Genomic DNA, 17,499 nt, shown 5'->3' with positions numbered 1-17,499 from the left:
ATATGGAGGGATTAATGATGAGGATGCTGGTGGGTTTTTTTGGACCCTCAATTTTTTAAATTAAATCATATCATATTATAATTGATTAATTTGAGTCGAGTCAGAAATCCACTACATTCATCTATTTGGACTAAGAATTGGTTATTGTTAAGTTAGAAAATTCACCTAATAGGGCAAACTCTCTCGACAATAATTTTTTCTATATATAAAACTCGAACCTCAAAACCGACTTAACATAATTAATATAATTAAGCTCCAACATGTATATGGGTGATGATAGTGGTGGGGTTTGCTTACAAATTAGGGAAGAGTAAGATAGAAAGGTGGTTGTTGGTTGATGAGTCTAGCACAAAACGGTTTGGACAGGTACATGATGGATTGAGAAAGATGGGTGTCGTCTTGTCTTGACTCCATGGCCTTGTCTTTCACTTTTCTAATATTTTCTTCACTCACAAGGTAATGATGATCACACATGAATCATAGGCTTTCACAAACAAAAATAAAATAAAATGTATACACCAGTTTGTTTTATTACCAAGCCAAGTTATTTGCTTCCATTTCACATAATCTTCCCCACACGTGTAGTTGAAGATATATATTACAATAAAATAATAAAAGCTATGCCGCACATAGTCAATAATGTGCATCGCCTGTAATTTGTTGAGGAAAAAATTAGCATAAGATCTACATGCTTAGCTTCACCTATATTTAAAAAGAAAAAGTAAAACAGACTGAAATATGAATAAATCGATGAATTATTATACACGACTTAGAATGTATTATCCCTGAAAAGTGAAAAAATAGAAAATTTGAGCCACATATATATATATATATATTTTGAATCCACACTACCATAACCATAAGAATAACTAGATGATGATTTTATTTTAAAGTAATCACAGCCATTGAGTGATCTGATTTAGTGATTGTTTGAGTTGATTATGAAACCAGTTACACTAAATACATAGAGCTGCTACTTTTGCCAACCAATCAAATTAAGGTTCCTTTATCTATTGTATAATAATAGGTTTTATAAACGAAGTTATATTTTTTGCAAGGGGCACGTATCACAAATGAATGGTTTGTAAGGGAACTAGGGAAGTATACTCTAAGTAATGTTGTGGGTTGCCAACAATTATAGACTCATATACACATATGAGGCACATGTAACTCAACAGAGACTAATATATTGTGATCAAAGGAAGTGATCCACTTTAGACTTGTGTATGCGTTTTTGTCATGCACATTAATTTCCAAACCAGGGTGAATCATGTGTGTGAGAAAAAGAATTGAAAGAAAGAAATGGTGCACCAGATCATTGACTTTCAGACCATCTTTTAGAGGTATATATATATATATATAATCAAATTATCACTTATGAAGGGTTACTAGCTAATTCCAAAACAAACTTAATAGGATATATGTGAAAAACCCACGCGTTTGAACATGAATTTGAATGACACGAGACAAAATGTGCTTTTTTTTACCAGTAATTACATATTTCATTAAGTTTTTTTTTTTGACATTACTAATAAATTTAAATTACCTTTTGATCCCAATTTTTATAATATAGAACCATACTAATGTTTTCGTCTTTACATATCAATTAACGTTTAAGTGTTGGCATAGCCATATGTGACGATTCCGTACTAAATTTTTTTGTCAACTCAGTAAAATGATATTATTTCAATTTAAAAATAATTATAACATAAAATAATATTATGTTGTGTCTTATTCTTCCCTATCACGAGCTCAAAAAAAAAACACTTAATTTAGTCTCTTTGATTTTTTGTGCGTACTATATTAGTCATTACTAATAAATGTGAAATTTTGAATGTTAAAATAGGTTTACTCATATCTTCACCCAGTTAAATTAAAGAATAACTTGAGTGGGATATTATATTCACTTGCATGATTAGCTGATTATTGTTTAATACCATAAAAAATATAATTACAACTCAGATCTCATATCTGGTTTAGATTTATCATATTGGGTAATTATTTCTGTGTACATATGAATTATTTCCGCAATATCCCTCCACTTTTAAAAAATTCTGTAACTCTATAATACGTAGGAAGTATAAAATTATATATATCAAATATATTCCTCCATAATTACACTTTATATAATAATAAAAAATTGTCTTATAAAAATTATACCATATATTTATTATTATTTTAATATATGTCAATAACATTTCATTTCCCTAGTGATGAACATTATTGTTTTCTCATGGTAATAAAGTTAATCTTTATAAAAAATAAACAAAATCAATCTAAATAAAAGTACTGTTATTTATATTTTATACATTTAAAATGAACAATTTTATTTTGCAACAAATAAACTTATATGTATTTCTCATTTTTATTGGTTTTCATTGTAAAAATTTACCCAATAAATAAGCATATGTACATGTGAATGCTGCATTGCAGGATTTAAGAATGTAGAAATGATGCATCTGCTTGGGTGTAGGTAAAGATAGATTAAGCTATAAGAAGGGAATCAAATGAAGAAATATTATGATTCATCCACCTAAGAGGTTCCAATTTATATATAGTTAGCAACACATCATATTACTTTGACTTCAAACAATAATGATTAATCGCAGTTATTATTGCTGATACTGTAATGTTGGCTCTACAGAATAAGTTATATACACCAACAAATTAATTATTAAAACACCTCAAATGCCACACATAGATTCACATTATAAGAATTGACACTTGCTTGAAGTTGCTTCGAAATGCATCATCAATCAAACCTAAAGCCAAAATTTAAAAATAAAAAAAACAGTAGAAGGGTATAATTATTTTTTACGTTGTTTAAATAATTAAAATGTGACAAAAACATTTAGACATTCCATTCATATATATTATTTCTAGCTTTACATATGATATAAAATATAAAACCACATCAAACATAATGTCACACGTGAGTTCTGTGTCTGGGATATTCAAAACACACTTCTCACATATTAATTAATCAAGGTAAAGATGGGTTAGACAAGAAAACATAAACCTTAACATTATGACTTAAGCTTTCTAAAGTTCCCCTTTACATAAATATGCCTTTTATTATAATTAAAATTTAGGATTAGAAGTTACTTCCCATGCAATATAATATTAAGATCAAATTCAATGAGGAATTATAAGGCTTAGTTGGACATTTGACATTATTTTTTGTGGTTGTGTGATTTTATTCCCTTCATTTTGTTTCAATAACATTTGGTCTCTCAACGTTTCAATTTGTGCATGACTCATTCATTTCTGTCAGTTGAGTCATATTTAAAATTGCCCAGTTACCTCGATCATTGAGGGCAAAATTATCTAAATAAACTAATTTTTTAAAATACTTAACAAAATATGTTAGTTTTGAAATTTATCTCAACATTTCTTTTTTTTTTGCGCTACTACTTTATTAGTATTACATTACTAACTTATAGTTTCAATCTACACATTATATAAAAAAAATTATGTAATAATTTATAGCATTAAATTTGTTGAATTAAAGAAAAATGTTTTGCGTAGATTGTTTGTTAAATCATAAGACAAAATGGATAGGATTTTGAAATAAATACTCATGAAATAATATATAAGTAGGTAAATAATATATATTTTAATCATAGTTGAGAATATGTACAAAAAAAATCATACTTGAAAATATAATATATATTCTTTGTGAGTTTAAGGATGTTGGATTTTATGAGTTGGATCTATTCTCTCTGGCTTTATTTTGTGTAATTACAAGAATTTGAGGACTACAAATACAATTAAGTTTATTGATAATAATACACCAGTGAGGAGAATTCTGACTGGAATTAGATTTAGAATGTAATATACTATTAATGTAAAAATTTATACACAACAATATATTATCTACTATTTATTCGTATTATTTGTCTTTTGAAAAGTCAATAATAATTAAATATGAATAATAGATAATGTAAAATTCATACACTATTTGTTATTGCAAACATTTTTTTACTTAAATTAATTGTCACAAATTGTACTTTCCATAAGCCATCTATACTATTCGTTCTTGCCTTCGAATTTATAAATATTGATTAGGAACATCATGACATTTAGCTTACCTATCACTGCATCAACAACCTTTTGAGACTTGATCCATGTTGATTACCTCATACCTAAGCAACCATGACTTTTGTTAATAAAACGATTGGCCTCTTAATTTTGGCGTGTGTATAATTTGATTTAGCCACTTGAATTTTTATTATTTTGACTTTTAACTTGTTTCCATTTTGCTGTATGAATGAGGTTACAATGATTTTCCCCAATTTATTTTTATCAACCTTTTATTCTTCAAATTTATTGTATTTTCAAGTGCTCCCGAATTTTAAATTATATTTATGCACTTGATTGCTTATATTTTTCACGAATTAGATTAAAATTTACTTTTGCCACCTAAATATTATTTTTATATGTAATATTATGTTATTATTATTATTTTATTAACATTTTGTATTGCCTCTCAACACTCATTTTTTATATTTAATATTATGAATTAGTAATACCATATGCATAAAAGTATATAGACTAGTATTAAAAAATTAAAAGATATTAAATTTATTGTGAGTGACTGAGAAAATTAAAAGATACTATAATGTAATGGAAAATATAAATTATTAACAAGATTAAAATAGGATAAAGTTAAATTATGTTCACTAATTACCAATCGTCTTTATTGATAGCTACTATGTATAGACACTTCGTACCTATCGGTTAATATTATATAGTATCATGTATTTAATTTTTATATGTTTTATTTTTTAGAATTAGAATGTATTTGTTATCTTCTGTATATTTTATATTATAATTTTTTTGTATTTATGAAAATATTCTCTTTAAGATGAGAGATATAGTTAATTAATATGTTGGTGATAGTTATTTAGGGTTATATAATTTTTTTTGTAAAAATTAATAATATTAAGGGCAAAATAGAAAGTGAAAATTAATAATGAAAAATGTTTTGCTTTTATATATAATATAAAAATATAAAATATAGATATAGTATAGAAGTATAGATATAGATATAGATAGATAATATACTATCTAGATATGCAAAATTTTCGGTAAAAATAATAACCATAAGTACATTAACTTTTAAGTTTATATTTAATAAGTCTATATGATAGTCATAAATTTATTTTACTTTATATTTAGCAACTAAATTTAAAGTTAATCTCATCACCAGACAAATATATTTCAGCTAGCTTCTAATTTATAATTTTTAAATCTTTGATTTCCAAAGGTTTATAAGTTTGTTGTGCAAAAGAAAGCCTTGCTTAAAGTAACAAACTTAATATTCCAAATCAGATTAGTCCACCATTCAAATTTGAGGAATACAACTGGTGGCAAGGACAACAAAATAGAGTCACTTCATGTCCATAAGAAATTATTATTTAAAAAATATTTAATAATTAAATTTTAATTTAAATATATATTTTTCAACCAATTATATTAAGCTGAGTCCCTTCCCTCGGGTTTAAATGACCATTAACCCCACTCATTTAATTTGGTCATGGGCAAATAGGTGCAAAAGAAGAGCCTTATAGGGCTCTTGTTAAATCAATTCAAACTCACTATCGGGATAAAGGACAACTTCATCAATTCCATACGGTCACTGCTATTGCCCTTGATTCTAGTACCTACTTCCCCATTAAAGCTGGGCATATTAATTAGTGGAATTATTGAAAGTTTGCAATAAAAAAAAGCAATTGTGAAAATATTTATGATTGTTAGTATAAATTAATATATTATTTATTATTCATTTGTATTATTATTATTTAATAAGAATTTATAATGATTAAATATTAATTATGGATAACACAATAATTGTATAAAAATCTTTTATACTATCTGTTTATACATATTGTACCAATAAGTGTTGGTGTAAGTGGTACATGTTTGATTCCCCTTAAGCAATGTATTGGGTTCGAGTCTTGTAGATAAAAAAATATCTGATGAAAGAGTTAGCCTCACATACTTATGGATGTTCCCAGTTAGGACATAATTGCCTAAAGTGTAATAATACATGTGTAAAACAAAAAAAAAAAGATACTTGTTATCTATCAAGTTACATAGATCCAAAAGAAATAAAACAGGTACGGGGTACCATGGGCATGGCATTTCAATATGATTTGATTTATAGTGTCGTTCAACAATCAAATACAAGAGATAGGTTCAGTCTGGTTCAGGCTATTTTGGTGTATAGAGACTCAACCTAATATAAATAGTTTGATTTGAGTCATCAGTTCATGTGTAATTTTATTTAGTAATAATATATTATTTTACTATATCTCCTCTTATTTATAAGAAAGGGATAAATATCATTATTAAGTTTATTATTAACAAACAGAATATCAATTTATGACATATATGGTTAAAATGATTTAGTATGGGATATGTCAGTTTCCTATTTTTTTTTACTTCTATTGTATCATTCCAAGTTTCAACTTATCCCCTAAGACCAAAATTTCAACATTCACTTTAACAGTTCAATTTCATAGTTTAATATGAAATTGCTTACATTCCTTGTATTGCATTTTGACAAATTGAAAAGAGGAAGAAAATTCAGAATTCTTAGTTTCTTAGTAACCATATAAGAAAGAAACGAAGAGAATTGAAAGAGCAAAAGAAAAGAAAAGAAAATAATGAACTTTTATTATTGGAATTTAATTATGCATAAACGCAAAGGGCAAAGAATTTATACAAAGGAAGATTGGTAGTTGCTTGAAACTCAAACTACCATTTAAAGTAAAACTAATCCTAACTACCATAACCGAAAACTATATAAGAATGAGTCATTTTCATCTTTAACATCCCCCTCAAGCTGGAGAGTGAATACCATTAACTCTCAACTTGGGTATAAGGTAGCAAACGTGAAAAGTCGGATATGGAGTTTGGAAGAACCACCAATGAAAGAATGCATCACCAATTAAAGAGAGGCGAATATCAGAACTTGATCTTGGACTAAGAATACCATGAGACAATGTTGCATCTACCTTTGTTACATCCTTTGTTATGTCAAGATTGGAGAAATTTTGGTGAAGACTCTGAATACTCAAAAGCAAAATTACATGTAGCCTTGGAGTCATCAGATATTGAGTGGCAATCTTGGAGATGAAAACAAGAAATATCGAGGAAGGAAAGGAAAAAAAAGAAAGTAATGATCCCATATATGTCATTAGGGTCTTCAAGAAATTTCAAGAGATATAAGAATTCTTCAAAATATAGCACATGAAACTAGGAATATTGTGCTAGTAGAATTAATGGAAGAAATATAAGAATTCTTAAAAGAGAATGAATTGAAATTGAAAATAGTTGTTCATCAAGAACCAACATAATAGAAAGAAGATCAAATGAGATTATCTCAAGAATACCATATTGGTTTCTTGGCTAAAGAATGAGAGAAAACTATAATGTGATCAAATATGAACATTTTTTTGTTCAATGAATGCTCAAGAAAACCATTTTAGTTTCTTGGCAAAAGATTGAGAGAAATATGGGCAATTTTTTTTTTGCTCAAGAATATGATAAAGAAAGATATAGAAAAAACTTGTTGAAGAATGTTCCAATCCCAATGATAAAGATGATAGGGCAAGTGTATCAATTGATGAACACTCAAGATAAGATACAACTTGGTGAACCGTATGTGTTGAAATTCTTGGTTTTGATTCTTTTGCACTCACTCACTTTGATGGTTAATGCATGATGATGTCGATGAATAAGCCGAGAAAGTCCAAGATGAAATGATAAATAGTAGAATACCAAATTCTTCCTCTAGTAGATTCATGAACTTCTTGCAAGAAAGTTGATGTTTCACATGTGTGGCTCATTGAGAATGATGATGACTCTTTGCTGAATCTTGGAAGATGGAGCCATAAGCGGAAGCTACCAAAATAATAATTATGTTATGGTATCATCTTAGTTTCTTAGCAACCATGCAAGAAAGAAACGAAGAGAATTGAAAGAGCAAAAGAAAAGAAAATATTGAACTTTTATTATTGGAATTTAATTATGCATAAACGCAAAGTGAAAAGAATTTATACAAAGGAAAATTGGTAGTTGCTTGAAACTCAAACTACCATTTAAAGTAAAACTAATCCTAACTACCATAACCGAAAACTATCTAAGAATGTGTCATTTTCATCTTTAACAAGAATAAAAAAATTATGCAAGGGTAAATTACAGAATGGATGAAAATTTGTGTAAAGGTAAAAATTTAAAATTATATGTGTGTCCGAGGACATTATTCAGAAACATAAATTTTTTAAAATTATATTTTGTTTTCATCTTATTTTTTAAATATTTTATTAAAAATAGTGAAAAAACTTATTATATGATATATTCTGTGTGCATTATATAGAATCTTAAAAAGTATACAAACCAACTTTAAAATATATAACATCAAATGCATCTTAAAAGTTAGTATTTAAATAATAAAACTCCTGGCAATTACACACACGCACAATGTGGATCACAAACTCTACATTTTGATATTGACACCCATACCTTGTGGCAATTTTAGTCATAATCTTTCCCATGAAAGTGCAACAAGTGTGGGCAATATTTGAGAAGTTATTTAATTCAATATTAAATTTTAGACCCAAGTTAGGTGCATATTAAATTTTAGTTTTCAAAAAAATAAATAGTGTTCTAGTTAGCTAGAATTGCTTTATAGAGGAATAAGGGTTGGAACATCATCTTCTCTCACACTTATACATAATGGAATTATGATGTTGATTGGGTAACTAATAATCATAGCTAAAGCTAGTTTATGTCTTTATGATACCATAAAATTGAATCTCCTAAAAAAAGTAAAAGTTTCTTACATTGTTTGCTTTTTGTTGATTTCAGTTAAGCTTCCGTATCTGGATGATTTCCCTGTGTGTAATTTTGTTTCCTTTTTCGCATTTGCCCCTCTATTCAGCATAAATAAATAAATGGTTTTGCAAATAATAACGCTAAATTTTAATAAATTAAATAGACTCACATAACTTATAAAGTTTTAACTTTTGATTTCATTAAATTTAGAAGAAAAAAAGTAGCATTCGTTCATCCCCTAAACTCTGGCACATTAGTTATGTTTCAATCATTACACCAATAGATTATTATATTCATTTTCTGTTATGTGGCAAAGAGTCATGGAGTTTATTTATATCTTTGTAAATTTTAGTTATTAAACGACGGGTTACATTAAAATATGTTAACAAGAGTGATTCTAGGTACTTTTCTTTAAATCAAATTACTTTTTTTTTTCATTTTTATGATCTATCACATTTAATAAAATTTTCATTTTTTTAATATCATTTAAATTAAAATATTTTAGTTCTTTTTTATCATTTCACTATTTAATAAAAATGTTTATGTTAAAATCAATAAACCTTGACGCTTGTTATTTAAATTGAAATCTATTGCTTGTCTTTTGCCATTTCCATTTTAAATTATCTGATAATAAAACTTAGTTAAATTTATTAATATGTTAATTTATTCCCAACTTATGTACTACATGAACACCATTACTTAAGCTTAAAAAATAAAAGTTTAAGTACGAGATATCGTAATATTAATTCGTTATCCTATTGCAAAAACAGTCCTACAAAAATTAAGTTCAATATAAATTCAGATAAAAAATAAAAAATAAAAAATATGAAATAAATTAAGTATAATTTAAGTTTATTCAAACTTATTTTATAAAGTTATTGGTTTAAGGACACTTCCCTTGCAACGTGAAAATATGATTAATTTAATATTAAACTGAGAACAAGATATAAATAATAATATTTAATCCTATGCTGCATTAAAATAATAATTAATCCAACACGTCCTAAAGGGAGTGGTAAAAAAATTATATTACATTAAAATCGAATTTAGTAAATTTGACCATGATGTTAAATACATTCTTGTATGGTAGATGTACATACCCTCTTAAACAAAGAGATTATATCTGAGATTTGAACATTTTAACCTCTAGATTATAAAACAGACAATTTTAATGTTGTATTGATGCTCACATTTTATTAAAATAATAATAATAATTAAAATATCCCTTAGGGTGGAGAGATCATTTTCATTTTCTTATTTCCATTTATTGTCAATTTCCCTCCTCTAACTGTTATTATTAGTAGTATAATAATTATTAATGTAATTTAATTACACCGGATATATGCATTTAGTCCACTTTTAACATTTTGACACTAACTATTAAAGTTTTTAAAATAATAAATACAAGTGGTACCAATGAGGTTAAAATCCCTTCTATTGATGAAGAAGAAAATATATCAAAAGTAAATGAAACAAATAATGTGATATTACATTTTTATCCCTTAAAATTAACTATAAAATCAACAATTTCTCTCTTTTCATTAATGGAGAGGTGATGAGTCTCATTTGAACCAAAAATTTATTTATTTTTAAAAGATATAGTGCAACACCACCCAATATATATTAAAAGAGGAGAATAGTTAAGGGATTACAAATGAAAGTAATAACAAACACTAAAAGTTTACACATTTTTGAACCTATAATAAATAATGATAAAGATAGTAGGCATTATGTAAAGATTAAATCTTTCACAAATTTAGATAATTATGTTTTCACACACAAAAACTATTAACACACAAGTGTCATCTAACAGTCTAAGTAATTTATGCAATCAGAGTAAAAAAAAAACATTTAATTCCCATTAGTGCATGAAAGGGTTAGTTTTGAAGATTATATATACTATAGTTGCAGAGAAGTTGTAGTGCATCAGATCCTCTAATAATTATACGATATGGAGTGTTCAGTTGAAGCTCTGGGGAAAGATCTAAATAACATGAGGAAGTGTTATAGTAGTGGAATAACAAAGGAAGCATCATGGAGGGATTCACAGCTCAAAGGGTTACGTAAATTCATCATGGAAAAAGAAGAAGAAATCTCAAAGGCTCTAAAGCATGATTTAGGGAAGCATCAGGTTGAGGCTTTTAGAGACGAGGTGTGTTTGATGATATGAATCATATCATAGTTCTATTTATGGTTAATTAAGTTATACTTGTGATACTTTTATAAGTAAGTTGTGTAGTACTTATACCAAAAACTTAAAAATAAGAAAGTGTATAGTACATATTGCTGTTTAATTTCGTTATATGTGTGAACTTGCAGGTGGGAACGTTAATGAAGTCCATAAATATTGCAATAAAGTCCTTAAGAAAATGGATGGCAGGCCAAGAGGTGAGGTTATGCTAGTTCCTAGTGATTCAAATTGTGATCTACATCATGTGATACAAACACAATATTGCGGTTGTGGTGATACCGAATCAAAGACTTGTATGCAAAATGATGCTAATAAAATTAACAGAAAAATGTTTTGGGAGGTCCAAAATGGTTAATTTGCAAGTTTGAATTAATTACTATATATAATTTATGTTTCATTTCATGAAATGAAGATCTAGCTAGTTCACAAAACTGATGGATAAATAATTGATAGCTTGGTACTTGATAACTTGATAGGCTAAACTGCCACAAATAGCACTGCTTTCAAGTGCAGAAATTGTTCCTGAACCTCTTGGTGTAGTTCTCATAATATCATCATGGAATTTCCCTTTTGGTAAGTAAAATAACAAAAAATGTTCAACTCTTTTTCTAATATCTTCATTCAGAGATCAAAAACTTATGGTTTTGTGCAATAAAACAGGACTTTCCTTAGAGCCACTAATAGGAGCTGTAGCTGCTGGAAATGCTGTGGTTCTAAAACCTTCTGAGTTGTCCCCTTCTTGTTCTTCTCTTCTAGGTTCTGTGTTACCAACTTACTTGGACAACAATGGCATCAAAGTCATCCAAGGTGGTCCAATGGTGGGTGAACAACTCCTACAGCAAAGATGGGACAAGATTTTCTTCACAGGTCAACATGCCAAACCTTTCTTTTAATGTTTTCTGACTCATCACCATTCTCTTTTATTGTCATAGTTAAGTCACAACCATTGATGAAATATTTCTGAAGTAGTATAATTCCAATACTAGGAAGTGCAAGGGTAGGGCGTATGGTTATGTCTGCAGCAGTGGAGAATCTGACTCCTGTGACTTTGGAGTTAGGTGGAAAATGCCCAGCACTTGTTGATTCTCTTTCAGCTTCCTTGGACAAAAAGGTTTATATTCATTCAATCTTAACACATGCATCATGCATGGTACCTAAGTTTCTTTGTTATAAAGTTACGTTGAAAGAAAGAACAAGAATAGAAGACTATAACAAAATAGGATACATGATAATAATTACATAAAAAGGACTTCAATTCATTATACTCATTTATTTTGCTTTCCTTTTGTAATATAATTAATTATATTGGTTTAAGCATTGGTTTTTAGCATAATAACAAATGGTTTTTATTGGAATTACAAGGTTGCTGTGAAACGAATTTTGGTGGCAAAATATGGGGCCTGTGCAGGACAAGCATGCATAGCAATTGATTATGTCCTAGTAGAGAAGAGTTTCAGTTCTGAATTGGTAAAAAGCTCAAAAGATTTTTCATCATTATGCTGCTATTTGTTTCTTTGATATTCAAGCATGGCTTCTCTTGTTTTCTTTAGGTGGAATTAATGAAGATCTGGATTAAGGAAATGTTTGGAGATAACCCAAAAGCATCCAACACTATTGCAAGGATAGTTAACGAAAAACATTTTTCTAGACTCAAGAGTCTTCTCACTGATCCTAAGGTCAAAGAATCAGTGGTTTCTGGTGGTTCAATGGACATAGATAACCTGTAATTAATTATTACTCTTCAACTTCTTAGTTGCTTGCATAGAGTTTTGCAAATAGCATACATGCACATGAATCTATGAAGTTTACTTCTCTTGGTAAATAAAGCAACATATAAATTTTTTGCACTACAAATTATGTGCAGATTTATCGAACCAACAATACTATTGGATCCGCCACTTGATTCAGAAATCATGACAGAAGAAATCTTTGGCCCCTTGCTTCCAATTATCACAGTAAGTATGTTATAGGGGACAATATCTGATGTTCCAAAAAATGTGTCAACTCTACGTAATGATTTTGATAAGTTAATTAATTGATTATACTCAAAGATAAAGAAAAATAATATTTTTTTACCAATTGCAATTTATTGTATAGAGTTGTGACATGGTTTATGAAACAATTAATATTACCCCATATTAGTCTGATCTTATCATACTTAAATTTGTATATTTATCATCCCAAATAGTGCAGTTTCATTTGTATTCCTGGGTTTTGCAGGTGGAGAAGATTGAAGACAGTATTGAATTTATAAACTCAAGGCCTAAAGCTCTAGCAATTTATGCTTTTACTAAAAACAAAACATTGCAGAGAAGAATAGTATCTGAAACATCATCTGGAAGTGTTGTATTCAACGATGCAATTCTACAAGTATGCATATACTATTCTCATTATATAAGAATGAGAAATGTTATTTCATCTTAAACACCCTCCTATAAATTCTTCTATTTACTAAATAAAATAAATATAGTATTAATAAGTTAACTTTGTTATATGGATAACAATATTTTGACACCATACACATTAATATATTTCTCATGCATAAACTCAGTGTTCTTTATTTTGTGTAGTATATAGCGGATACCCTTCCATTTGGAGGAGTTGGTGAATGTGGATTTGGAAAGTACCATGGGAAATTCTCATTTGACAACTTCAGCAATCACAAGGCAGTGGCCAGAAGAAGTTTCTACAGTGAGTTTTGGTTCAGGTTTCCTCCATGGACTCTTAACAAGCTCCAACTACTTGAGGCTGCTTACAATTTAGACTATCTTGGAATTGTCCTTATCATTCTTGGCTTAAAGAAATCTAAACGCAAATTTGATTAGCCTTTAAATTAATGGGCAATGCAAAAGTTTCCTTATTTTTTCAGTCAGCAACTATTAAGGATGATAATAATCCATAGTAAGTGTGTATTTCTGGCCTTATGTTATCTTATGATTCTAAATTAAAAGTGGTGGCTCATAATAGGAGACTCTCATGAGGTGTGTATGTGATATATGTATGTAACTTTATCTTTGTAAACAAATATGTTCTTTCTATAATTTGAATTTATAATATATCATAACAAAATTGTACTTTAATTTATTTTGGATGTCCTATCTGTCTAGTGTACTTGGTTGGGGATGTTTGTACTTTGTAAGAAAGATCTTTGAGGGGATGACAGGAAAAAATGAAACGTTTTGTTTCCTTTCTCTCAATTCCATAAATCCAAAAAATACCACAAGGCACTAGATAAACCTAGATATGCCAGGAAATACAAACAAGAATGGAACAAAAAACGCCACAGAGCAACATTAAAGGACATGAACATGGTAGACATACAAGCCCTGCTAAAAAAAAACATACTTTTTTCCCTTTCAATATTAGAAAACAATTTGGAAGTGAATAAAAAGTTCATAACTTACAATCCTACTATGGTTAAATCAAATTGATAAAAAAAACATAAAAATTCCATGTTAATTATGTATTTATGTTGTAGTTTGGTGTATTTTATATCATGACAAAATTTCATTTAATCTTATGGGGTCTACATATCTTCTTATTTATAATCTTCCAAGTTGAGATAGGAAAGGAAATCCAAGTGCTTAATTATCTCTTACCCTTAAGCAAGAACCCGGGTTCGAGTCTTGTGAATGAAAAAAATGCTTGTTAGGAGAGTTAGTCCCACATACTTGTGGATGTTCCCGGCTCGGACATGATTGCCTCCAGTGCGAGGACATGTGGGAAACAAAAAAAACTGTTTTCATTCATGTCCCACCAATAATTAAAGTCTGTCAAATCAAGAAAGGAAGAGACATATAAATTTATTTGACTCTTTATCTAAATGAAAGTTATGCCGTTAGCAGAACTATCACCTAGCTTGAGAGTGATGGTGGGAAAGGGGACCATTTGTACTTGTGAGATGGAGCAACTGAACTAATCTCTCACTTCACTCACTTCCCAATTAATAAAAGTTGTCATCAAATCTTTTTCCACGGTCTCAAATTGGCAGTGCCAATTAAGAAGGAAAGAAAATCTTAGGTATATTCTGTAACTTTCAGACTAATCCTACGCCTAAGATTTTTCCACCATATTAGATTCCAACTCAGTCACTAACATCTATCAACTGTGTACTAAAGTTTTCTATCTACTTATTATTTTATCTAATTTTCATTTATACTATTCTTAAATTTAAGAAAGATTCAACTTAATATATGAAAAATGAATGATATACTAGAAATGTAAAGAACTTTTATATATATTATTTGGCATGATTTTGTGGGAAATTGATATAGAATAATCTCCTTTGTTATATATCTTTGATGTTTAGCTTTGTTTTTTCATGTTTTCTAAAAAAACTCTAATATACATTCATAAAAAATAAAAGATATGAAATCAATTAATAATCAGATATATACTAATTTATTATTAATATTAGGATTTTATTATCAGAAGGGGACAATCATTACAGAATTAAAAAATAAAGTTACTTCAACAAAAAAATGTACAGGATCATGGTTGACTGCTAATAGTAATATTATTATCCCAAAAAAAACTTATTATATGTAGGTCATAAAAAAAATTAATAACAATTGGTCAATACTATTTTTTTTTTCATTCACAATAGTTGAGTGCAACACTTAATAGCCACTAGTTTATAGGATAAAGATCATTTGTCCCAAAATAATTATGTCTCTATGTATCTGGTCAATCAAATTATATAAAATAATGTGAAAATATTAATTTATATTATCATAATATTTTTTAATTAAATTAATTTTTTTTAATTATACGAGGACACCGAGTGAGACGGGAACATGTGATCTCCATCCTAGTATGTGTTTGATAACTTAGATAAATCGATGGAATGATTAAGGATAATAATGTCATAATATGAATGTGTGCTGCCAATATTCATGTAGATGCGGTTGGTAAATGGTTTAAGGAGAAGCATTACAATAGGTTGAGCTTTAAAATTAATATAAATCTCTAGCAACAAGGTGAACTTAATTTATTTTATTTTATGCAAAGGTACAAAAGCACCCCACAAATATATTGAATAAGGAGATTGAGGAAGAAGAAGAGTTACAAGTCATAGAATCTATAGTTGGGAAGACTCAACCTATTTCCATTGTAGTCTTCCACATATTCCTATTGTAGTCTTCCACTACGAATTGAGGAATATCAATCCACCAAGAGAAAATCCTAGAAGCTATACCATAGTTTGCCAACTTATCAGCACAATAGTTTCCTTCTCTATATATGTGAGAAATAGAGAGATTCATTGCCAATAGAGTTTGTTTACAAATGTTCCATTTCGCCCAAAGCTGCCAAGGCACCATACCCTTTTCATTGAAGATGTCAACCACTAAAGTAGAGTCACACTCCAACCATATCGAATTCCAGTCATGCTTGTAAGCAATATCAATAGCTGTAATTGCTGTTTGAAGCTCAACATACAGGGCATCATGAATGCCATAGTAGCTTGCAAAGCAAGCCACCATTCCACCAGAATGATCCCTGAATATTCCACCACCACCTGCATGGCCAGGGGACCCCTTTGCAGCCCCATCAATGTTGATTTTTATTACTCCCGTATTAGGATTCTTCCATATTATTCCACAAATTCTAGGAGCCTGTTGTATTTGATTGAGACATTAAGAGACTTTAGGATGTGGAACTCCTCTAGAGAGCCATTAACATGGTGCTTAGATGTATTGTCTGACAAAGATGATGCCATTCTGATTTTAGCCAAAGCTTGAAACCTGAAGGTTTTGTTGTCCTCAAATCTAGCATTATTTTTGCAAGACCAGATTGTGGAAATAATATGGATGATTGCAGCAAGCAGAGTAGCATTCAATTGATAGCTCCATCTTGTATTACAAACCAACAAGATTGAGTTAATAGAAGAAGGTGAACTTAATAAGCTCAACTTAAAAATTATTCTATACATTTAGTTATCTTATTTGCAACTATATTTATGGCTTCTTAATTAACCCACCTACCCACGTGTCACAAATTTCTCTTTACTTTTGACTTTTATTTTTAATAAAACAAATTTTTTTAAAAGGAAAATTTTATTTTTTTATAGAAAATTTTCTTCTTATAATTCGATCTGTAGCATAGAAGATTAGAGACGCCATCACTACAAAACAAAAGAGATTTGGGAACACACTTCTTGCCACAGTTATAGATACCATGGCAAATTAAAAAATGAGGCCCAAAATGATATTATGTGACCCATGGTAAATAATATACATTCATCACTTTCACACTTCCATTTTTGTTCACTCTCACGTTCTGGTTCACTCTCTTCTCTTTCAACCCCATTTCCAAAAATCACTTCCATTGCTTTCACTTTCACACCATGGCTCCAATTAAAAGCTTAAAAGTTAACTATCCATAAATCATTTCTTCACTTCATCACTATCCAGAAATCATTTCTTCACTTCATCACTATACAGAAATCACTTCATCGCTACAAT

General features: G+C 28.8%; 1 protein-coding gene across 1 annotated transcript; it reads left to right on the top strand.

Moving 5' to 3' along the window:
* LOC109357703 (aldehyde dehydrogenase family 3 member F1-like) lies at positions 10,746-14,115 on the top strand. Its single transcript, XM_019601718.1, has 10 exons — positions 10,746-10,996; positions 11,164-11,232; positions 11,512-11,608; positions 11,696-11,902; positions 12,022-12,146; positions 12,398-12,502; positions 12,586-12,758; positions 12,900-12,990; positions 13,256-13,405; positions 13,606-14,115. The coding sequence occupies exons 1-10, from the start codon at positions 10,796-10,798 to the stop codon at positions 13,858-13,860; spliced, it is 1,473 nt and encodes a 490-aa protein (XP_019457263.1). The 5' UTR covers positions 10,746-10,795; the 3' UTR covers positions 13,861-14,115.

Source organism: Lupinus angustifolius, chromosome LG10 (genome assembly GCF_001865875.1).
Source record: "Lupinus angustifolius cultivar Tanjil chromosome LG10, LupAngTanjil_v1.0, whole genome shotgun sequence".
Lineage (NCBI taxonomy): Eukaryota > Viridiplantae > Streptophyta > Magnoliopsida > Fabales > Fabaceae > Lupinus > Lupinus angustifolius.
The sequence above is the reverse complement of the archived record's forward strand: the minus strand, read 5'-3'. Positions and strand labels throughout refer to the sequence as shown.